The sequence below is a fragment of the Theropithecus gelada genome, chromosome 16 (genome assembly GCF_003255815.1).
Source record: "Theropithecus gelada isolate Dixy chromosome 16, Tgel_1.0, whole genome shotgun sequence".
Lineage (NCBI taxonomy): Eukaryota > Metazoa > Chordata > Mammalia > Primates > Cercopithecidae > Theropithecus > Theropithecus gelada.
Genome location: NC_037684.1, coordinates 68,199,642 through 68,223,566, shown reverse-complemented (window position 1 = coordinate 68,223,566; position 23,925 = coordinate 68,199,642). Strand labels below are relative to the sequence as shown.

General features: G+C 43.3%; 1 protein-coding gene across 1 annotated transcript in view; it reads right to left on the bottom strand.

Annotated features, from left to right (window-relative positions):
- The window catches only part of DNAH9 (dynein axonemal heavy chain 9), a 376,337-nt gene that overhangs the window by 72,671 nt on the left and 279,741 nt on the right, over window positions 1-23,925 (bottom strand). The window contains exons 53-59 of the mRNA XM_025361667.1: window positions 21,884-22,119; window positions 16,309-16,431; window positions 15,090-15,294; window positions 12,711-12,875; window positions 9,147-9,287; window positions 4,455-4,625; window positions 1,949-2,071 (exon numbers count right to left, since the gene is read on the bottom strand). Coding sequence (XP_025217452.1) covers window positions 1,949-2,071; window positions 4,455-4,625; window positions 9,147-9,287; window positions 12,711-12,875; window positions 15,090-15,294; window positions 16,309-16,431; window positions 21,884-22,119 — 1,164 coding nt within the window. The remainder of the gene's footprint in view (window positions 1-1,948; window positions 2,072-4,454; window positions 4,626-9,146; window positions 9,288-12,710; window positions 12,876-15,089; window positions 15,295-16,308; window positions 16,432-21,883; window positions 22,120-23,925) is intronic.

Sequence of the window (23,925 nt, the reverse complement as noted above, 5' to 3'; positions counted from 1 at the left end):
CCAATCTGGCCCACCACCTGTTTTTGTCAATAAAGTTTTATTGGAACTCAGCCATGTCCACTCATTTACATACTGTGTATGGCTTTGGCAGAGTTGAGTAGCTGCTACAGAGTCTGGCCTGCGAAGTCTAAGTGGCCCTCATAATTGCTATGGAGTGAACTGTGTCCCTCCAAAGTAAAATATATACTGAAGAACTAACCTCCCAGACTTGTGAATGTGAACTTATTTGGAAATAGGGTCTTTGTAGATGTAATCAAGTTAAGATGGAGTCACTAGTGTGGGCCCTAATCCAATATAACTGGTGCCCTTATAAGAAGCAGAGAGACAGAGACTCGCGAGGGAAGACAGCCATGTGACGATGGGAAGATGGTGACATTTACTAAGTGGCCTTTTGCAGAAAAAGCGAGGCAACTCTTGATTTAGATACTGTCCTAAAGTTGGTTAAAACAATACAGGCTCTGAAAAAGAAGTTAGAAAACTATCTTTGAGCAATGGTTGCATTAATGGAATGAGCCTAGAGTTTCCTGAGATGACTCCCTTGAAGGGGACAGCAGGTATATAAATAATTAAGTTCTAGGTTTTAGTTATAAAGTAAAACTACTTGGATGGATATCGAGGGAATCATGCTAAATGAGCACACCAATCCCACATGGTTATATGCTGTATAATTCCATTTATGTAACATCCTTGAGATGACAGAAAATTATACAAATGGAGAACAGATTCATGGTTGGTAGCTATTGGGAACTGGGTAAGGGAAGATGTTGTTGTGGTTATAGAAGGCCAACATGAGAGGTCCTTGTAATGACGGAACTTTCTGGATTGTATCAATGACAATTTCCCAGATGTGTTCTTGTACTATAGTACTGCAAGATGTTACCATTGTGGGAAACTGGGTACAAGGGATATCTCTGTATTATTTCTTAAAATTGCATATGAATCATTGTCTCAAAATAAACCATGTTAATTAAAAAAAAGAGAAAGAAAGCCAATCATATGACTTTACTCTTCTACTTCTTTGTGCTGCTAAACATCTATAAAATGCAATAAACACGGGAGATCATAAACAAGATTCGTCTTATGCAGATGTTATTCCTCACATGGCGCTGACGCCTGTCATGGGTGCTCATTCAACTGCCCGCAGGGAGTGCAGGCTTGGACTCCGGAGCGAGCTGGCGTTGCCTCACCCAGCATTCCCTGCCAGGCATGGTGTCAGGATCTGTGAATTGCAGGCATAGTACCTACTGAAAGAACCTTAGAGTTTGTGATCTTGTCAGCACTCATAGAATCGCAGCTAAACTAAGCTGCATGACATGGAATGAAAATAGGCTCCGCTATCAGGCAGACCAAAATTTGTGTCCTGGGCTTCTGGTAAGCGTGGGACCTGTTTCCTCCTGTGTTAAACGGGAACAAATAATACCTATTGCCCAGGTGGATATGAGAATTAAATAAGGTAATGCATTTCCAAGGCACTCAATGTATAAGAGCTGTTATTAATTGCTGAGCATCCCAGGCTGAAATGCTTTCCCGCTTTGAGTCTGAGTTAGGATTCAGATGCCTGAATACAGCCCTGGCACCTGCTGTTTTATGGAAATGCTGTGGCAGCCTCTCCACATCAACCCCAGGGACTCACCGAGGAGCCCATGTTCCAGCCTTATGCCCTGGTAGGTGAAAAGCAGCTCAGCTGACTCAGGGGAGCTCACGGGAACTTCCTGTTTCCTCACACCCTGGAGGCAGAGCCCTCATACACCAGCATACACCTGCTGCTTCTCTGCAGGCCCAGGAAAGATGAGCTTGCTGTGGGGACGCAAGGAACGGGATGTGCCCATGTTTAACACAGCTCTGTGCTTGAACTCCAAAAGAGAGCCCCGTTGACTTCATGGGGACCAGTGTCAGAGGTAAACTCTGAGAGATGACAGCTTGGCTTTTTCTAGGGGTCATTACTCACCTTGACAGCTCCCCATGCCTGATGTGAGAGGAACTCCACGGGGCTGGCGGTGCCTGTCTGCACTGGAGATCGAAGCAGGAAATCCAACTCCGCTGGATTGACTTCTCGGTTCATGAGGAGAATCTGTAACGTGGGGAAATGACACTGCATTTCTTTAGCTTGTAGCCAGAGTCCTAGAAACCTTAGGGGTTGTTACTCAGTATAATTATTACTGCCTCTAATACTAGAGTTTGCCCATCAATTTTGGTTGTTCAGTGAGGGTAGAGTGGAAGGAAGTGCATATTCACACACATTACTTCTGTGTCTATCTATTTTCACCCCAAACATTGGAGTGACTTAACTGCACGCGGTGAGTGACTATATCTTGGTTAATAAGCATTTATGACATATCAATCATAAATGCCGTGGAGTATGTTTCTGCAATCTAATTGAGCAGATGACGCATACAAATGACATGATCTGAGGAGAATGTCAAAGTGACGTATGAATACATGGCAGCTAGAAATGCGGATAGGAATCCATAATGCTAAAGGAGTTACAGAAGAGAGGAGTTATCAGCAAGTGAAGGGCAGGAAGAAACTAATTTGACTCCACTTTCTATAAGTAGTTTATTTTCTTTTACTTTAAGTTCTGGGATACATGTGCAGAACGTGCAGGTTTGTTACATAGATATACATGTGCCATGGTGGTTTGCTGCACCTATCAACCTGTCATCTAGGTTTTAAGCCCAGTGTGCAGTAGGTATTTGTCTTAATGCTCTCCCTTCCACCCCCCAACAGGCCCCGGTGTGTGTTGTCCCCCTCCCTGTGTCTATGTGTTCTCATTGTTCAACTCCCACTTATGAGTGAGAACGTGTGGTGTTTGGTTTTCTGTTCCTGTGTTAGTTTGCTGAGAATGATGGTTTCCAGCTTCATCCATGTCCCTGCAAAGGACATGAACTCATTCTTTTCCATGGCTGCATAGTAGTCCATGGTGTATATGTGCCACCTTTTCTTTATCCAGTCTATCATTGATGGGCATTTGGGTTGGTTCCAAGCCTTTGCTATTGTAAATAGTGCTGCAATAAACATACGTGTGCATGTGTCTTTCCTAGAAGTAGTTTTGGATTGGGTCTTGGAGAAGCTAAGAGATGGGGTGTTTTCACAGAATAGGAGACGTTCCATGGAGTAGGAGACGGAAAAAGCAGAGGCTTGAAATGGGAATTAGTGAGCTGTGTACAGGGGAGAGAAAAGGATTTGGCTTGGTTTGAGCTCATGGTTCACACTGAGAGGTGGGGCCCACATTTCTTTTTTTGCAAAGGCCAAGCTGTCAGCTGGGCTGGAGTGGGGAATACAGGGGGGTGAGGGATGAGGCACAGCAACAATTACCCATGAACTCAGGCAGGCCCTGAAAGGTGCAAACAGAGTCAGCACACAAGTGATGATGGGATATCTGACTTTTGGAATTGGAAAGGACCTTTGAGATAATTAGTCTGTGCTACATATTGGAAAAAATTCAAATTCTAAATGATTAGAGGGACATGTAAAAGGAAGTAAATGAGGCTGGATGCAATGGCTCACACCTGTAATCCCAGCCCTTTGGGAGGCCGAGGTGGGTGGATCACCTGAGGTCAGGAGTTCAAGACGAGCCTGGCCAACATGGTGAAATTCCGTCTCTACTCAAAATACAGGAAAATAATAATAATAATAATAATAATAATAATAATAATAATAATTAGCTTGGCATGGTGGTGCACATCTGTAATCCCAGCTACTTGGGAGCCTGAGGCAGGAGAATCACTTGAACTGGGGAGGTGGAGGTTGCAGTGAGCCAGGATCACACCACTGCATTCCGGCCTAGACAACAGAATGAGACTCCATCTCAAAAAAAAAAAAAAAAAAAAAAAAAAAGAAGAAGGAGGAAGTAAATTTTCACGGTTTTTTGATGTTGAGAATAACTAGAAGACAAAGGTTTCTTCTTAAAGATGCAGCAACATCGGAAATCCCTGCTTCCCAAACCCCTGAGAATCAACGTTACTAAAAACTTTCTAAGGCCAAGGCTGCTACAGTTGTGGAAAGACCTGCGCAATTTCTTATCGCAGGAGATGGCTGCATCAGTAAACTTGCAATCTAAAGGTAAATAAACAATGATGGATACTCTACCAAATTTCTTACAGCATTTCAAAAAGCATCTAGTTATTGGTATGGTTTCATCTAGTTCCATCTTCAGCGCCCGTTTTGATTGATTGGTAGTGGCTGCTGGAGGGCTGTGCTGAGGAAGATCTTAGATCATCCAGGATCAGCAAGAAAAAGTACAATGATGAATTAAGTATGTCTGCCACAAGTGGGAAATGGTGGGGGCAGATGCATACACCATATTGGACCTTCTTGTGTGATGCCTCTATCCAAAGACAGATAGTCTGGACATGCTGTGGGAAACGATGTTCAAAGAAGAAAGTTTCTTAACACCTGCTGTCTGGGCACTAAAAATAACCCGTTTTCTGGAAACTTCTTCAATCCATTTTTACCTGAAAGGTTAGCTGGGCAAGGTAGGTCAGCTTATCACACTCGAAGAGCCCGCGAGTGGTGTACTGGTACACAGAGAAGGTTATGCTGTCTATTAGGCTGGCCACCCGCTCCCTGAGGTTCTCGTCAGGAGCAGCCCTCTCCACAGCCTTCTGGAAGACGATACTGAAGGCCTGGGGACAGAAGGCAGGAAACTGGTAAGGTACACAGCCCTCTTACTATATATTGGTGGTCTTACCTGAGAAGAATGTGATCGTTTTCCAGCCCATAGAAATTTTTCCCAAGGCCAGGCATGGTGGCTCATGCCTGTAATCACAGTGCTTTGGGAGGCCAAGGTGGGTGGATCACCTGAGGTCAGGAGTTTGAGACCAGCCTGGCCAACACGGTGAAACGCTGTTTCTACTAAAAGTACAAAAATTAGCAGGTATGGTGGTGCAGGCCTGTAATTCTAGCTACTCGGGAGGCTGAGGTGGGAGAATCGCTTGAACCTGGGAGGTGGAGTTTGCAGCGAGCCCAGGTGGTGCCACTGCACTCCAGGCTGGGCGACAGAGTGACTCTGTCTCAAAAAGAAAAACAAAACAAAAAAACAAAGAAATGTCTTCCCAAAATATCCTGCCAAGAAGGACAATGGTAACTAGAAAACATGCTATTATCTTTTCTTAGTTTGCTCATGTGAATTATCACATAGCTATAAGCATATATGCCTCTGCAGTGATAAGACGAGTGAGTCCTTGCAGGCAGTCTCCTTTTTCATGGACCCTTCCTGCAATGTGGGGCGCGTAGCCTGCTTTGGTTACATCTTCTGAACCATACATTATATGCATAATCTAATATAAAAATCATGTTAATCAGTTTTCCATTGTTTTAAACTTAGATATTGACTATTTAAAAAAGTAAATATTTGGAATGTTACATTTTAAATGTGATGTGAATAGAACAAACAAAGAAAATAAAAGCCAAGGCCAGGTGCAGTGGTTCATTCTTGTAATCTCAGCACTTTGGGAGGTAAAGCTGAGAGGATCACTTGAGGCCAGGAGTTCAAAACCAGCCTGTGCAAGGTGGCGAGGCCGTGTCTCTATAAAAAATTAAATTGTCCGCGCACGGTGGCACACACCTGTAGTTCTAGCTACTTGGGAAGCTGAAGCGGGAGTTTAAGGCTGCAGTGAGCTAGGCTGGTGCCACTGCACTCCAGCCTGGGCAACAGAGTGAGACCCTGTCTCAAAATAACCTAAGAAATAAAACAAAACAAAACAAAACAACAAAAACAGAACAGAAGAAAATACAAGCCAAGATATAATTGGAACTTTTCAATTTGGGGTTATGCAAATGTCCAGCCTTTTCTCTATTTTCCTTTTGTGGCTTCAATAAGAAAAAAAAATCTTAAGCCTTTCTAACACCACCAAGTATTTGAACATTCATGGAAACCAGATAAGATTTGAGTCTCAATATCTCTTCATTTGCAAAGTAGGAAAATGTGAATTTCTCTCTCCATTCCATGGTTCCAGGGTGTTTCTCGTTAACAAAGCCTTTGCAGCCTTTCTTCTTTATTTAGTTTTAATGATCTTTGCAAAATCTTCTGCCCATGTTCAACCCAATCCATTGTGATGGTTACCTTCGCTTGACAGATTTTAGATAGGAAGAATAGCTCATTAGAGGCTGATAATGTCCCCCCAGCACCACAGACAGCAATTTGGGAAGATTCCAGAACAGTTTCATAGAGACAGAGTGGAGAGCGTTCTCCTGGCAGTTACTATGGCTGTTCCCTAAAGCTCTCTCTTTATCAAAATAGCAGTAATCAGTAAAGAAGCTCTAGTTATTTAAGTTAAAACAAAGTGATTCACAATTCAGGAAAAGATCTAAAAAAAAATTTAAAACTTAGGTACATTTAGCATTTTCCTTACATTAAACTAACTTCGGCTCTCTTTTTCTTTTCTGTCCTAAAACAAGAAACAAAACCCAAAAGCTTCTTCTTCTTACTTCTGGTGTCAGAACAGCTCTGGTGCTGGGCCTGATCCCACTTCCACAGCATTCTCCAGAAGGTTCCTTCTCCTGCCAACGGGGTCTTATCATTGACTCAAACTACCTTCATATATATTCATCAGCTTTTGTAATTTTTTGTAGGGCCTTTATCCATTGTCTCGTATGTTTGGTATTTTTCATCTTTTTACCAGGTTATGAGCACATATAGTGGAACCCGGGCCTTACTCACTCTCTTCCATTTCCCCAAATCTAGCCCATCTCTTCACATATAGTGAGCACTAAAATAATATTTGTTGGATGGATGACTGTGTCCTGCCAATGCCTAAAAGAACTTACGCAAAGTATGAGCAATGCTCTAGACCGAGGGTATCAAACTCAGTGCCTTCAGGGGCCAGGTGTCTAATACCAAACAGGGAGGCACAAGGACTGTGGCAACACTGGAGGCACATGCCAGTCTAGGGGGGACAGCATCCCTTGGCTCCAGCAAAATCATGCCACGTGGGATGTGAGCTCAGTGTTGTCAATCTTTCAAACCTTCACGAGAAGCCATAATTTGGAACTTACATAACTTCTCCTCATTTTTCAATGCTGGCAACCAATTAAAGTACTTGAAAAGTCCTCCAAGGACCAAAGAAAACAGGACAATAGGCTGTTGGGCTTCCGATTTGAGACCAATGCTGTGTTATTTTCGCCTCCGCCTATCTGATGCAAGCTTCTTCTATTTTGAGAAGTGTTATTCCCCCAGCCATGTCTCTCTGCAGAATGCACACAATACAGAGAGCTGGGCCTCCCATCAATCTGCAGGAGACCCCAGTGAGGTGTCTTTCACTCTGAGGCACCCTGTGAATGTGTCTTTTTAACCTTTGCCTTGCCTTTGGCTAAATCCTGAAGAAAAATTACTTTACTGCCACTTAAGTTCCATCTTAACCATATTATAAACTTCCAAGTTCAAAACCTGGCTCTTGAAGAGTTTTCGCTTGTGTAAACACACACACAGACACACACACACACACATACACATTTTAATATATTCCTGCTCAAAAGACTTTTGAAAGCTGGGATGAACAGTTTCTGCCACGTTGGCCTATCTGGGGTTTCCATATTCTGAGAGCACCTCTTCTTTCTTTGCCAGGAAGGGGAACTGCAAAATCTAACCCCAGACAAAAGCCAAGACCGTGGAAACTACAGTGGTCCGTTTTCCTTCAAATCAGAGAAGGCTTCTAAATGCACTGTGGTTTCGATAGTTTTGAATACCCTTACTTCAGCTACTTATCATAAAGCAGTTAAACCTGTTTTTAATGATCAGGTTGGTCAATGAACAGCTGTTTTTGCAATCCTTAATATCGGTATGGTGACCCAAACTCCAGCTCCCCAACTTCAAAAATGGAGCTTCAGAACTTCCTATATCAGGACACTGTTGCTGCCAAATATCTTACAACATGGTTTTGAACACAGATTGTTTTGGGCCTCATCTAATTTCTTATTTTCAGAAAGAGTCACTGTGGTAGGCTTCTGATGGATACCTATAGTCAATTTCAACTACTCTTGGAACTAGGGAGGTGATCTTACGGTTATTAGGCTTATCATGCCAACTTTTATGCTGTTTTAAAAGATTTTATAATTCTTTCCTGTGTCGCCTTAAACAAAATATGAGGCCAAGTATTGGGTTTCTTTTAAAAACATAAAATATTATAAACACAGTTCATCCGATCTGCAGAGACTCTGAGTTAAAAGAAAAAGATTGGGAAATGATTAAATGCCATCTTCAACCAAATGAGCCCCGGGAACTGGAGGCCCTCTGATTTCTCATCTGCTCGTCACCATCCCCGCCATCTTGGTCTCCACATGGTGGTTTAGCTGAAAACACTTCACGGATCTCAAGGGTGTGCTCTCTCTCTCGCTCTCGCTCTCTCTCTCTCTGTGTGTGTGTGTGTGTGTGTGTGTGACTGCGTGTATGTGAAATCTCCATGTGTCTATATACATATGGTCTCTCCTCTTTCTCTGTGTATATATGTATGCTTGTCTTCTTTCTTGGGTCAAACCAAAGAGGTTTAGAAATGCTTCACTACCTCCTAATGCCTCTTCAACTGTGGTCTTTTGGTGAATGCCCTAGGGGAGAAAGATGTACTTTCAGAGATGCACTAAAAATTTATAGGTCTTTATTTTTTCATGAGTAAGATAAGTTTAGTCAGCTTTTACAATTTGCTAACATCTTTGGTTTTAGGAATATTTCAACAATCATAAGGCAGGAGCTTTGGGGATATTAGGGTCATAAGAAAACTAATTTAAAGTTGGTGTATTATTATTGCCTGCTTTGGACTTTAATCAATACAAGTGACACATTTGATTGTCTATTATATTTTAAGTTATTTGGGGACAGGGATCACTTCTCATATTTCTTCGGTATCATCTTCCACACATTCAGTAAGCATAGTACCCACCATATCATGTGTGCCTACTGAAAGAATGAGCCAAGACTTGCTGTGGTGTCCTGTTCTGTTCTAGTCAAAATTACCCATGAGTCATGTAAGACCCAATTAAAGAGATGAGGATGGTAAGAGATGTTTGAAGGTAACATAGCTGCTCTCCTGGCTTTGATCTTACAGACCTGCCATAGCTAATGATTTGACATGGATAAGCTCTCACAGAGAGCTGCATTGGCAATATGACACTGCTTTATTATAACCAGGCAAGAAACTCCAGGTATAAGTCACCTTGAGAGAAAACTGGTACATTGGATGGATCTTGCTGAGGTCGTTCATGATGAAGTAGAGCAGTGAGGCCCTGGCAGCTGCTGGCCGGTAGTGCTCTCGGGCCTCGTTGATTTTCACTTCGGTCACCTTGGCCTCCTGGACCTGTTAGAAAAATAAACAACCACACACTGTTCCAACCAACCAGGGCTTCCTGAGAATCAGCATGGCCCCTCTGTGTGAGTAGACATGTGTCTGCTTAGGGGATGCAGGGAACAGGGATGGGGATGATGGGTAGAAAGTTGAAAAGCTACTATGGTATTTCTTCCTAGAACTGGGATGAGAAAGGAGATGGTAAACTTCTAGTGCTTTCGGAGGGTGAGGTGTCAGCTCTTTCAGTTGGGAAGTGTGAGCCATGAAAGCTGCCACACTCCATCTCTAATAAGAAAGATTTCATGGAAATGAAAAAAAAAAAAAAAAAAAAAGTATGACTCAAAAATGAACTAGAACACCAAGCAGTAGAAATCCAGTACAGTCTTCTTTTTCCTTAATTTTTATGAAATAGTTCATATGTAATTTCACAAAGACATCTTTCAATGGAATATTCTATTTTCAGAAAATTACTTTTTTTTGTTTGTTTGAGACGAAGTCTCGCTCTTGTCCCCCAGGCTGGAGTCCAATGGCATAATCTTGGTTGACTGCAATCTCCGCCTCCCGGGTTCAAGCGATTCTCCTGCCTCAACCTGCCCAGTAGCTGGGATTACAGGCACCTGCCACCACACCTGACTAATTTTTGTATTTTTAGTAGAGAAGAGGTTTCACCATTGTCGGCCAGACTGGTCTCAAACTCCCGACCTCAGGTGATCCACCCGCCTTGGCTTCCCAAAGTGCTGGGATTACAGGCGTGAGCCACGGCGCCCGGCCAGAAAATTCTTATGACAGGTAAAAATAAGAAACAAGGCTTCAGGATCAGGAAGAGGGATTTCTGGTAGACTATGCCTCTAAATGCAAACCTCAATATGCTCTGCCCTTATGCTCCAAAATAGAGGAAAGTTACTGATAATTTGTGGGAGCACCACAGGAAAAGGCAATGATCCTTACTGAAGATGTTCTCATAATAAACAATTACAAACTGCAGGCGTATTACAAAAGGAAACAATTAGAAGACTCTTTTCTAAAACAAAAACAAAACCAACAACACCCCAGAAGGATTGACGGAACAACCTAAAACTCACCATTAACGATGTATGTTTTAGAGCAGTGGACACAAAAGGAAGCATAAAACATGGGCATTATGAAAAAGAACAGGCATATCTGGAAAAGAACTAGCTAGAACTTCTAAAAATAAGAGTATAGTTATTTAAATTTAAAAAGTGTTTGGTTTAAATAATAGACTGGAGCTGAAAAGAAAATCAGCAAACTAAAAGAGAAATCTCAGGAAATTGTTACAAAAGCCACTCAGAAAGAAACAGAGATGGAAAATATGTGAAAGAGGTTCATGATATTTGATGCCCATCAGGACATAGCCCAATTTTCCCAGCATGGTTTACACAGCCCTATACAATGGAAACTCAGGCCACCTTTCGTGCCTCATTGCCAGTGACCACTTCCAGTTCCCACCTCTTCTATGGTCCAGTTACACTCAAGGGAAGCACCTCCTCCCTCTCACCCAACGTAGGTTGAGTGTTCCTCCTTTGTGTGTTCACTGATCCCTGTGCTTTCTTGACCTCAGCCTTCAGCCCTGTTTCATAACTGCCTGTTTACTTGTATTTCTTCCTCAGAGGGCCAGGCCCTAAAAGCCTAGGATTATGGCAAATTTCTTGCGTATCTCCAACTTTGACCATGGATCTTAGAATACAGTGGCTTTCAAGTAAGTATTCATGAGGCGAATAAATGAGAAAGAGAAAGAAGACAAAAAGAAAAGGAACAACAAAAGGAAAAAGAAAGCTTCATACAACCCTTGGCACACAGCAGGTACTCAGTAAGTGTTCATTGATTTTAAAGAAAAAGATAAAAAAAAATAAGAGATGAAGAGGCGGGGAGAAGAGATCAGTATGTTGGATCCCATCCTCTGACCTACTCTCTCTGTGTAAGTTGGGTCTGTTTCCCTGTCTCTCCTTCCTGGGAGAAACAGCGCTGGTGGAAAACCTAGAGATCACCAAGCAGACTGCTGGTCTCTGGTTGGGGGAATGAGAGTTTGTAAAGCAATTATGGTAGACCTGCCACTGCCCTGGATAAGAGAGATGGGGAGACAGACCCAACTTACACAGAAAGAGTAGGTCAGAGGATGGGATCCAGCATGCTGATCTCTTCTCCCCGCCTCTTCATCTCTCTTTTTTTTATATATATTTTTCTTTAAGATCAATGAACACTTATTGAGTACCTGCTGTGTGTCAAGGGTTGTATGAAGCTTTCTTTTTCCTTTTGTTGTTCCTTTTCTTTTTGTCTTCTTTCTCTTTCTCATTTATTTGCCTCATGAATACTTACTTGAAGGCCACTGTATTCTAAGATCCATGATGAAAGTTGGAGATACAGCAAGAAATTTGCCATAATCCTAGGCTTTTAGGGCCTGGCCCTCTGAGGAAGAAATACAAGTAAACAAGCACCAAGCCGAATGCTGTTGACCCAACATTCGGTTGACTCTTCCTCCTTTCAATCTCATCACTCCAACCTCAGCTGTCCATCATCCCAGAGTGGGTATGACCTGGTTTATCTGTCTTACCCATCATTGCTTCTCATATTTCCTACCTTGTCTCTACCTAGAATGAAGTCTTTCATATTTGGAGAAATCTCAATAATCTGGCAATAAGCATCTTCCCTCAAAGGTATATTGTTCCTGGACACTGTTACAGATATGCTCTGTCCTGCTCAGAGCCAATATCTCCAATGCTCTTCGGATCCAAGCGCAGGACTGAGACGGCAAAAGACCTTGTTGGAGGTTTGGTGGTATGCTGGGACAGAGCATGGGGTGGGCCCCTTTCCCATCACATCCCGTCTTCTAGTCCTCACAGCGGGGACCAAGGGCCTTCCAAACATTGTAAAATAAAGGAAGCGACACACAACAGGGCACTGCGTCATTGCTTCCCAGGATGATACAGTTTTTGAGAGCTGAGTTTCCTAGGAAGTCACTGAGGTTTTCTCATTAAGATCAGACTTGTGAGAGTCTGCGGTCTGGTGGGTTTTGTCAGGATGCCATCATGCCCAAACCAGTCAGCTTTTACAGCAATGCAATTCCTTAGCTTCAGGGCAATTCCACACACTATCTGAGGTATCCATTTTGAGTGACCATTTCCTGCACAGAATACCAGGCCCTGCAAAGGCTTAAGTGTTCATCAAATGTGGATGGAGCTGAGACATCAAAAGTATTTTCCAGAAGGTGGGAACTACATAATACAAGATGTATGGGGTAGTCCCTTCAGGAATCCTGCCTAGGTAGACTTTCTAGAAGAACTTTGCTAAGACAGAAAAGCCATGTGTGACTTTGACTTCTTTTTTTTCTAAAAGTCAGACTCATTGTCTAAGAGAAGAGAAAATTGGAGGAGGACTCCAGCCGAGGCTGCCTTCCCCGACTAGCCAGAGGAATTTTACCTTTTTCTCAACTTCGGCAGCAGTCTGCTTGGTGACCTCTAGGTTTTCCACCAGCGCTGTTTCTCCCAGGAAGTTCCCAGAGGCAGAGGAGAGGCGAGAGAGGAGACTGTCTTCCAACGTTTTCAGGGTAATTTTGAATCCATTCTGCTGCTTTGTGAGATCGGACTGCAAATATCAAGCCAGAGACAGTCAGGTGCAGATGCCCAGGGCATCCTGCTCTAAGGGTATGCCTGAATAGGGCCAAAGTCCCTTGCCTTAAAGATGGTAAACTGGAGGCAGAATGGCAAAGAGCTTCAGACCATGAGCAGGAGACAAGCAGAGGAGTCAAAATTGGTGCCCAACGGTACAATATTCTGGGCACATGGCCTTGAGCCAGTTTACCCTCTTTACTCCTCTGTAATCCCAGTCCCCAGTTGTAGGATTTATGTGCTGTGCTTAATGCACAATGGGCAACACACTGCATTATCAGCGTTCACTAAATGGAGTTTATTTCTGTGACTAGAGGGTTAGGGTCCAGTTTTAGTTCTCTGGAGAGTTCTCTCTATTACCAATTTACTTTAAGGAACAACTCTCCTATGGCTTACTTTGAAAAAAAATCAGCAGAATCCGTCTTCCAGTTTAGACTGTGTAAAACCTTCCTCGAGGCTGGAGTGGGGTGCTGGCATCCAAGCGGATCTCATCCCACCCTCCCTTTCTGCTCCGTATCCTAAAGCACTAACTTCAGGCAGCTGTAGTGTCTTTGCCCTTGTACAGCCTTTGGATCCGTGGGAAGAACAACCTTCCTGTTGGAGGTTCCAGCCACAGCCACCCTGACCTTTCTTCTGTTTCTTAAAACCATGTATCTTGATCCTACCTTAAGACCAGGATTTGCTGTTCTCTGTGCTGGGAATGTTCTGTGCCCAGAGGCTTTACAATTATTTAGGAATTAGCTCAGATGCCAACTCCTCACAGAATCTTTTTCTGACCACCACTGTTCAAATTTGCCCTCTGGCTTTCCAGTATTACCCTGTTTTACTCTCTTAAAAATTCTTGTCGCTATCTGAATGGCATTGTTCATTTGTTTACATTGCTGTTTTCTGTGTTCCTCCACTAGAGTGTAGATTCCATGAAGGCTGGGACATGGTTTTCTTTGTTCACTGCTGAATCCTCCATACCTCAAATCCTGCCTGTTACAGGGTTGGTGCTCCCAAGGTATCTGTTCAATGAATGAATGGTTGCAGGAAGCAGAGTCCCAGGGAGCCCTGAACTCAAGCTCTCATGCATTGGAATTCCACCCCCCAACCCCACATATTATATAATCTAATCACATTTAAAGAGAGGACAAAAAGCATGTTATCTGCTATGGATTGAATTGTGTTGTCCTAAAAGTCCTATGTTGCAGCCTTAACTCCCCACGTGACTATATTGGAGATGTGGCCTTTAAGGAGGCAACTAAGGTTAAATGAGGTCATTAGGGTGGAGCCATGGCTTGATGGGATTAGTGCCCTTATAAGAAGAGATACCAGGGAGGTCTCTCTATTTCTTTATGTGCAAAGAAGAGGTCACGTGAGGTCACAGTGAGAAGGCCACTGCCTCCAAGGCAGGAAAAGAGGCCTCACCAGAAACCAACGTGATCGCAGACTTTCAACTTCCAGAATTATAGGAGAACAAACCTCTGTTATTTAAGCCACCCCATCTATGGTATTTTGTTAAGGCAGCCCAAGCTGACTAAGACATGACCCTAAAATGGTTGGACCTATTTCTGTTACCCTTGTAGAATTTCACTCCATTTAGTTCTGGCACATGGACCTGTGTGATCAGTGGCACTCATGTTCATGCCAGGCTCTGCTCTTGGTCATAGGACTGTCCAGTCTCCAAGCCATTTTTTTTTTCTTTTTTTTTGAGAAGGAATCTCGCTCTGTTGTCAGGCTGGAGTGCAGTGGCATGATCTTGGCTCACTGCAACCTCTGCCTCCAGGGTTCAAGAGATTCTTCTGCCTCAGCTTCCTGAGTAGCTGGGACTACAGGCTAGTGCCACTATGCCCAGCTAATTTTTGTTTTTGTTTTTTTAGTAGAGATGGGGTTTCACCATGTCAGCCAGGCTGGTCTTGAACTCCTGACGTCATGATCCGTCCACCTTGGCCTCCCAAAGTGCTGGGATTATAGGCGTGAGCCACCATGCCCGTCCTTCAAACTGTTTTTGCTTCTGCTCCTCAGCTTACCCATCCTTCTTTTCCCAGTATGGTGTTCCCAGGTTGCTACATGGGGTCGGCACTCTTCCAGGGTCTAGTAGAACCCACCTGATTCAATCCAGGAAAAACAGCCCCCCTCCGCAACCTCTCCCAGAGTGGAGTACACTGAAGGCTCTAGTGGCAGAGTGTTTTCTCCCTCCTGTCCTCACCTTCAGCTGCTCCAGGTCTGGCCTCTCCATGCTGACCACAGCCGCCAGCAACTGGTCCTCCAGGCCATCCCTGGTCACGGTGAAGTTGATCAGGGTGGCCTGAGCCTGCAGCTCGGGCTGGTAGTGAGGATTAGCCAGCTTGGTGTGGAGGATGAGCCGGAACTTGGGATTGTATTCACATTCTTTGTCTCCAATTTTAATGAATCTGGAACATAAAGGCTCATGTGAAGGTGAGGTGCCTTCCTGCAAAATTTGGTTGGGATCAGAATTTCAGATTTTTTTTTCAAACAATATTGCCATATTCAGATGGATTCCTCCTGAGTATGTCTAGGATGAGCCCTGGGATTGTTTTTTGCACTAATCTGGGGAACAGGTGCCGAGGGGGATACATGGTTTCCCATGGCCGCCATGTTTGGTTCTGCACTGTGTACCTCTAGGAAGAGCCATGCCTGTCGTGTCAATGTAGATTAGTACATTATGAACAATTTCCAGCAGATGGCAGTGAAGTGTCTGGAGGAAGGTGAGCCACCTTGCAGTTTCCACAAAGGTGCTTTATAGGCCAGCAATAGGGCTTACTTTTCCTCGTGGCTGACAAGGGAATGACATCTATGGGTGAAAATGATTAAGCAAGTAAATGAGCACAACTTGAGGACAGCAAAGGCAACGATGGCCCCAGCAGTGGGTGAGGTTCCTGAGTCAAGCACTCCTTCGTGGTAATTACTCTGCCCCTCATACGAACCCATTGCATGTCTTCTTCCTCTCTTTTCCTCTCAACACCACCCCCTACTTTGCCTTATGCTTGCTAAGCCCTTATCCCGAGCCAGCACTCAAACTAGCAGAGACTCATTAAATTGACAAGGAACCGAGTTGTCAGAATTCAGATGACTGGCTTGTATAAGATGCTCATACTTAAAAGTCAGTCTGCTTTTTGACCAATTTCCTTCTCAAGTTTCTCCAAAATTGTGCACTGTGGCCATTTAGAACAAAGTCAGTTGGGACGTTGGCTGATGGAAGCAAAGTTTTTCCAGGAAACTTTCTCTAGGAGACAAAGGTCACTAAATAGACCTCTGCTGGAAGAAAGAAAGGTGGATGTACTGCAGGGAGCTACTCGACATGAACTGAAGAGAGGAAATTCCAGGAAGAGCAGACCTCTTCATGATTCTAACTGGGGCCAAGAACCAGCTCCCTACGAAGGGTCAGCGACACAGCTGAGTCTTACCGTCCTTTTTTAATGACTTCTCTCCCAAGCAGAGGTCCCAGAACAGGATCAATGGACTCCTCTAGGTTTTCAATCAGCACCACAGCTCCAGCTTCCAGGGCCTGCTCTATGACTTGAAGGTAGCTGGGGAAGCAAGTATGAGTCCGGGAGTATGAGCCTGTGGCAAGCTATGGAGTCAACAATTTAATGAGAAAAGTGTGACCTCTAAGACATGGTGATACAGTTGGAGGCACAGCTATTTGGAATGTTTTCAACGACCATAGTTTTTCCCTATGTAAAGTGAGGTTTATGTGATTATACACACTTTCAGAAATAGGGAGAAATTATAAAATACAAAAAAGATAATGAAAACCATAATCTGTCTTTAACATTTTGGTGTATACTGTGTATATCTGAATATATTATATTGTCAAGTTTAGCTTTGATAGTATTACATTCATATGGTGGTTTTGTTTTATAACCTGTTTTTTTACATGAAATATATTGTAATCATTTCACCATGTCATTAAATAGCCTTCCAGGTAATTTTAAATGACTCGGTATTAGGCCATATTGATACACCTTAATTTATCAATCAATTAACAAAGATCTAGGTTACTTTTAACTTTTCAGTGTTATGTAGAGTTTAATAAATATGTAAATAGGTTGACTTTCTTAAAGTCAATTTATAAGTCAATTATAGTCAATTATAAGTTGAGGCTGCAGGGACATAATACAATTCAAACGAAGAATAACAATAAAACTTTATGAAACTCAACCAAAGATCTTAAAGTTAACCTAAAAGAATACAGTGAGGCTGGCAAGGAGAAAACCAGTAATGAAGAAGAGGAAGTACTCATTATCTAATACTAAATATTTTGCATATTTCAACAATATAGATGTGTAGAAAGAAGGCTTAAAGGACAGCATATACCAACAAGTTAGCAGTGTTTTTGAAAGATGAATTATAGAAGTTTCTATTTCTTTATTTGTTTTTTATGGTAACTCCTACCCCACCCTCTCATTTTTCTTTACAGTGATGATATATTACTTTTTAATGAGAAATACCAGAATAAATGTTACTAAATATAAAAGTAAATAAGAGCTGGTGTAGTATTAGATAAATAGAAAAGAATAATGACCCTATTTAATAAAATAATTTAATATATAGTAAAATGAAATCTCTAATTAATTGAGGAAAGAATAGACAATTTCATAGATGGTATTGAAAAATAGCTACCCACTTGGAAAATTAGTCTGTACCACATATAGTAGCTTAAACTATATTTAAATTGATTGCATTTCCATGTAAAAAGGAAAACTCAGAAAACTTAAAAATGGGCCAGGCCTGGTGGCTTATGCCTGTAATCCCAGAACTTTGGGAAGCCAAGGTGGGATGATTGCTTGAGGCCAGGAGTTTGAGACCAGCCTGGGTAATAGAGTGAGACACCCTCTCTAAAAAAATACAAAAATTAGCAGGGCATGGTGTTGCACGCCTGTAATTCCAGCTACTTGGGAGGCTAAGGCGGAAGGACTGCTTGAACCCCGGAGGTCGAGGCTGCAGGGAACCATGATTTCACCACTGTACTCCAGCCTGGGTGACAGAGTAAGACCCTGTCTTAAAAAACAACAACGGGCCGGGTGCGGTGGCTCAAGCCTGTAATCCCAGCACTTTGGGAGGCCGAGACGGGCGGATCACGAGGTCAGGAGATCGAGACCATCCTGGCTAACACGGTGAAACCCCGTCTCTACTAAAAAAATACAAAAAACTAGCCGGGCGAGGTGGCGGGCGCCTATAGTCCCAGCTACTCGGGAGGCTGAGGCAGGAGAATGGCGTGAACCCGGGAGGCAGAGCTTGCAGTGAGCTGAGATCCGGCCACTGCACTCCAGCCCGGGCGACAGAGCCAGACTCTGTCTCAAACAAACAAACAAACAAACAAACAAAAAACAACAACAACAACAACAACAAACTAAAGACTAAAAATGTAGGTGAACATTTTAAAAATTCTTGGAGAGGAAAGACTCCTCTAGTCATCATTTATAGAATAAATGGCTGACAAATCTGATCAAATAAAAAAACTAAAATAAAATGAACTGTAGTATGTAAAACCTCACAAAAGTAAATTAAAAGACAAATGAGATGAACACATTTTCATTCATATGAAGAAAGAAGACTATACATATTACATATAATGCAACATTTGTATTCAAATAACATACAACAAATCTAGAAAACCATTCAACAGGAAAGTAGTTAATGGACATGAACTAAGAATTAATTGAACATATTTATTAAGGGCCTGCAATGCATTAGGCAGTGTTTTAGACACTAGGGACACATCAATGAGCAAAAAGAACATACACCTGTCTAAAATGCACTGTTAGTCAGCTGGAAAAGAATATTTTAATTAAAGTTTTGGGAGAAGGCCAGGGCTGGATTACTATGTGACTGAAGATGCAAATAAAAATATATTATATTGGCCAGGAGCGGTGGTTCACAGCTGTAATCCCAGCACTTTGGAAGGCTGAGGCAGGCGGATCACCTGAGGTCAGGAGTTCGAGACCACTGGGCAATATGGTGAAACCCTGTCTCTACTAAAAATACAAAATTTAGCCAGGCATAGTGGTACACGCCTGTGATCCCAGCTACTCGGGAGGCTGAGGCAGGAGAATTGCTTCAATCCAGGAGGTGGAGGTTGCAGTGAGCCGAGATAGGGCCACTATATCTATATATATCACATTATGCCTTGGCATTCACTTCTCAACAAAGTTTGCTCTATAACATGGATGCATTATAATATTTAATATTTGGTTTGGTTAACTATTATTTTTAACATCATATGTTAAATTTGAACAACCCCGAGTGATCTGGACCTCAGTGCAAGCATGTGGCTGTTTGCTGGAGTGGGTAAATCTTAGGTTTCTAAGTGAGGATGACTTGCCTTCAAATAGTGCCTCCATTACTTTTTTTTTTTTTTTTTTTTTGAGACGCAGTTTCCACTCTTGTCCACCAGGCTAGAGTACAATGGCAGGATCTTGGCTCACTGCAACCTCCGCCTCCTGGGTTCAAGCGATTCTCCTGCCTCAGCTTCCCGAGTAGCTGGGACTGCAAGCACCTGCCACCACGCCCAGCTAATTCTTGTATTTTTAGTAGAGACAGGGTTTCACCATGTTAGTCAGGCTGGTCTTGAATTCCTGACCTCAAGGGATCTGCCCGCCTCGGCCTCCCAAAGTGCTAGGATTACAGGCTTGAGCCACTGTGCCCAGCTGCCTCTATTACTTTTTTTTTGAGACGGAGTCTCACTCTGTCGCCCAGGCTGGAGTGCAGTGGCGCGATCTCGGCTCACTGCAAGCTCCGCCTCCCGGTTCACGCCATTCTCCTGCCCCAGCCTCCCGAGCAGCTGGGACTACAGGCGCCCGCCACCACGCATGGCTAATTTTTTTGCATTTTTAGTAGAGACGGGGTTTCACCGTGTTCACCAGGATGGTCTCGATCTTCTGACCTCGTGATCCGCCCGCCTCGGCCTCCCGAAGTGCTGGGATTACAGGCGTGAGCCACCGCGCCCGGCCGCCTCCATTACTTTTTAAACAAATTTATTAATTAATATATTTAAATTGTGGTAAAATATACATAACGTATAATGTGCGTCATCTTCATGTGTACAGTTCCATGGCTTTAAGTACACTGCTGTGCATCCATCACCATCATCCATTCACAGAACTGTTCTTGCGAAACCGAAACTGGCTGGGCGTGGTGGCACACGCCTGTAATCCCAGCTCTTTGGGAGGCTGAGGCGGGCAGATCACAAGATCAGAAGTTCGAGACCAGCCTGGCCAACATAGTGAAACCCCGTTTCTACCAAAAATACAAAAAAAAAAAAAAAAAAAATTAGCCGGCTGTGGTGGTGGGCGCCTACAGTCCCAGCTACTCAGGAAGCTGAACCAGGAGAATCACTTGCTTGAACCTGGGAGGCTGAGGTTGCAGTGAGCTGAGATCGCACCACTGCACACCAGCCTGGGTGACAGAGTGAGACTCCATCTCAAAAACAAACAAACAAACAAAAACGAAACAAAACCTGAAACTCTGTACCTGTGAAACACTAATTCTCTGTTCCCCTCTCCCTCCCACTTCCTAGCAAACGCCATTCTACTTTCTGTCTCAATGAATTTGACTACCCTGTTTACCTTGGATGAGAGGAATCATACCACATTTGTTTTTTTGTCACCGGCTTATTTTACTCTGCATAACACTTTAAAGATTCATCCATGTTGTGGCATGTGTCAGAATTGTTTTCCCTTTCTTTTTTTTAACTTCAATTTTATTTAAATTTTTTTCTTTGAAAACTTTTTTACTTTTAATTTTTGTGGGTACATGGGTGCATATATTTATGGGGTACATAAGCTATTTTGATACAGGGATGCATGATAATCACGTTATGGAAAACGGGGTCTCCATGTCCTCTAGCATTTCTCCTTTGTATCACAATCTAATTATACTCTTTTAAGAACTGTTTTCCTTTTAAGGCAATAATATTCCGTTGCATGTGTACATCACATTTTGTTTATCCATTTTTCTGTCAGTGAACACCTGGGTTCCCTTCACCTTTTGTCTATTATGAATAACGCTGCTATAAACACAAGTGCAAAATTTCCATCACTTTTAAAATGGCATACTCCCCGGGGAAATTACTTAACTTCTGTGAACCTCTGCTTCCTCGGATGTGAAATGGAACCAATAACCTTACTGGTTATTAACCAATTGGTTACTTACCTTATTAACTATGTGGATTAAGGACAGCATTTGAGATAAAACCCCTAACACGAAGACTAACGCATATCAACCTCCTAACGAATGATGTCTGCCTCACTGCCTCTTCCCCATTGCCCCATCCTGTTACCCCAGGTGTCCTGATGACACAGAACAGGATGAGTACTGAAACCGCAAGGCTAAAATGAGGGGAGGCATGAGGGATGCCGAGTCCCAAGCCACTGAAGCCTGGTGGGTGCTGGCCAGACATTCTCTGTGCTGTTCAAGTCCCTTCACGTGGTAACTTTCCCACAGGTAAGTACAAAGCCACATGGCAGGTACCAAGGGCTCTCAAGGTTTTATAACTAACTCAACTGCTCCACGCGACCTACTGAAATGTCAGGTTGTGCCTCAGGAGGACAGTTTTGTTCGTTCTATGTGGTTCTAGGGCAGAGGTAGAAATAATGGGTAGAGGAGAGATAAGGGAGGCAACTTTTGGCTAGGTGAGGAAGACTATAAAGCACAGAGCTACGTGACAATGGGATGTGAAGTTTGGGGAGGAAATGTTTAAGGGACAATGAGAGGATGAGCTCCAGAGATGGTGAGAAAGGACCCCAGAATGGGTCAAGAGGTTGTGGTACATAATTTCTCATGTGGATGAAAAGCAAAGACTCAGTACCCAGGCATCCTTCATTGAGATGATTGCTAAAATGGGAGGAGAAACATGAGAAGCCTGATGGAGAGACCAGGTCTGTACAAACCATTCACTGTGGCTTAAAATCTGCCCATGATCTATACATTTTCCTGCACAAATGGCTGAAGTGGGAACTTTTGTGCTCAACCACTTACCCTTTCTGGCCAATCTGCGTGACCTGGAGATCTTCACCGTATTTATTCTTGATCCATTTGATGCCTTGTAGCTGAGGGTCAACCATGAGTGGCCAGCGCTCACAGTTGAGGAGGATGGTGGCGTTCTCCACGGACATGCGGTCGGCTGGGAGGCCCTCGTTCTGCCAGGCAGCCACGTCAGCATCGTCCATCAGCATCCTCAGGGGATCCAGGGTTGGGGTGACAGGAACGGGAGTCTGGTGAAGAAGAAATGCCAACCCACAGTCAGAACAGAAGCAGACATTCTCAGTTGGGTTGAATACATGGTTACTCACCAAATGACACAACTCCTTTAAAAGCAAGATCAACATCCCACTGAAGAATGCTTTTCTGGCTGTGTGATTATGTCTGGAAGCAGGTTCTATTAAAGTCCTGATGACTTTTTTGTGTGTTTTTTTTCTCTCCACAGATGAACAACTGCAGAAATTCAGCTCGTGTGAATGATTCTTTGTTTTTTGGTGTCTTTACCCAGATCAAGTTTCTACTAGATTATCTGTATTTTAATCTATGACGTCCTACACACTCTCACCCATGTTAACAATGTTATTTCTCTGCTATATGTCTGTGTTTCTTGTGCATGTTCCATGAACCAACCAGGTCCCATGCCTAGTGGGTTTGCTCCTGTCTGTACCAGCCGGCACAAACCACTCTTTCTGCTCATCTGTTTCACCAGCTTGCAAGAGGCTGGATGGGTTTTCTTTTCCTCTTCCCCAAACACCCCATTCACCTGCAGGACTCTTTCTTGCAAACCTGCCTGCTGGTGCCTGTGGAAAGCTGGTGAGTATTTTCAGTCTGAGAACTTGCCTGTGGCCTCTCTTATGCCCCTTCAGGGCTCCTGTATGTGCCCTAGACACTTCCTTTTCTTCTCTATTAGCCCTTTTCTGCTCTCTGAATTCTTTTTTTTTTTTTTTTGAGATGGAGTTTGGAGTTTCGCTCCGTCACACAGGCTGGAGTGCAGTGGCGTGATCTCAGCTCCCTGAAAACTCCGTCTCCCGGGTTCAAGCGATTCTCCTGCCTCAGCCTCCCAGGTAGCTGGGATTACAGGTGCCCGGCACCGCACCAAGCTAATTTTTGTGTTTTTAGTAGAGACAAGGTTTCACCGTGTTGGACAGGCTGGTCTCGAACTCCTGACCTCAGGCGATCCACCCCGCCTTGGCCTCCCAAAGTATTGGGATTACAGGCGTGACCCCACTGTGCCGGGCTCACTTAATTTTTTTACAGGCAATCTTTTTCATTGATGACCCCTGTATATATTTTTAAATTAAGGTAACATTCATACAAAATAAATTAACCATTTTAAAGTGCACAATTCAGTGGCATTTAGTCTATTCATAACATTATGCAGCCATCAGCTCTACTTCCAAAACATTTCATCTTCCCCGTATCCCATACTCATTCAACAGCGTCCCTGATTTCCCTCTACCCCTAGCTCGTGGAAACTATGAATATGTTTTCTGTCCCCTTGGATTTTCTTCTTCTGGATATTTTACTATAAATGAATCCTACAGTGTGTGACCTTTTGTGTCTGGCTACTTTCACTTAGCATAATGCTTTCGAGGTTTAGACAAATACCCTTTTAACCCCTTCACCTCACTCCTCTCTGAAGTTTGTTTCGCCCAGTTATCCCAAGGAAACCTCTCCAAACCATCTCCCATCCTCTTAATTGTATCTATCAAGGGCACAAATGGCCGGTACTACAGTATCCAGCAAACCTCTGAAGGGAGATCTGCCCCTTGGGGAATCTTATCTGGGACCAGAAATGTGTTCCAATATATTTTTTCCCTTTGTAATCTCATGCATTCTATTTGACGTGCTCAAAAACATTATTCCGAGAAGGAATCCGTAGGCCTCACCAGACTGCCAAAGACGTCCATGACACAAGAAAGCTTAAGAACCCAAACAAAGCCAGAAAAATCCTCACTAAGCTGCTACTAAGCTCTTCATCTTCATTCACTCAGTTAATAATGGTTCCCTCAACAATTTCCTTTTTCCGAAAGTGTTTA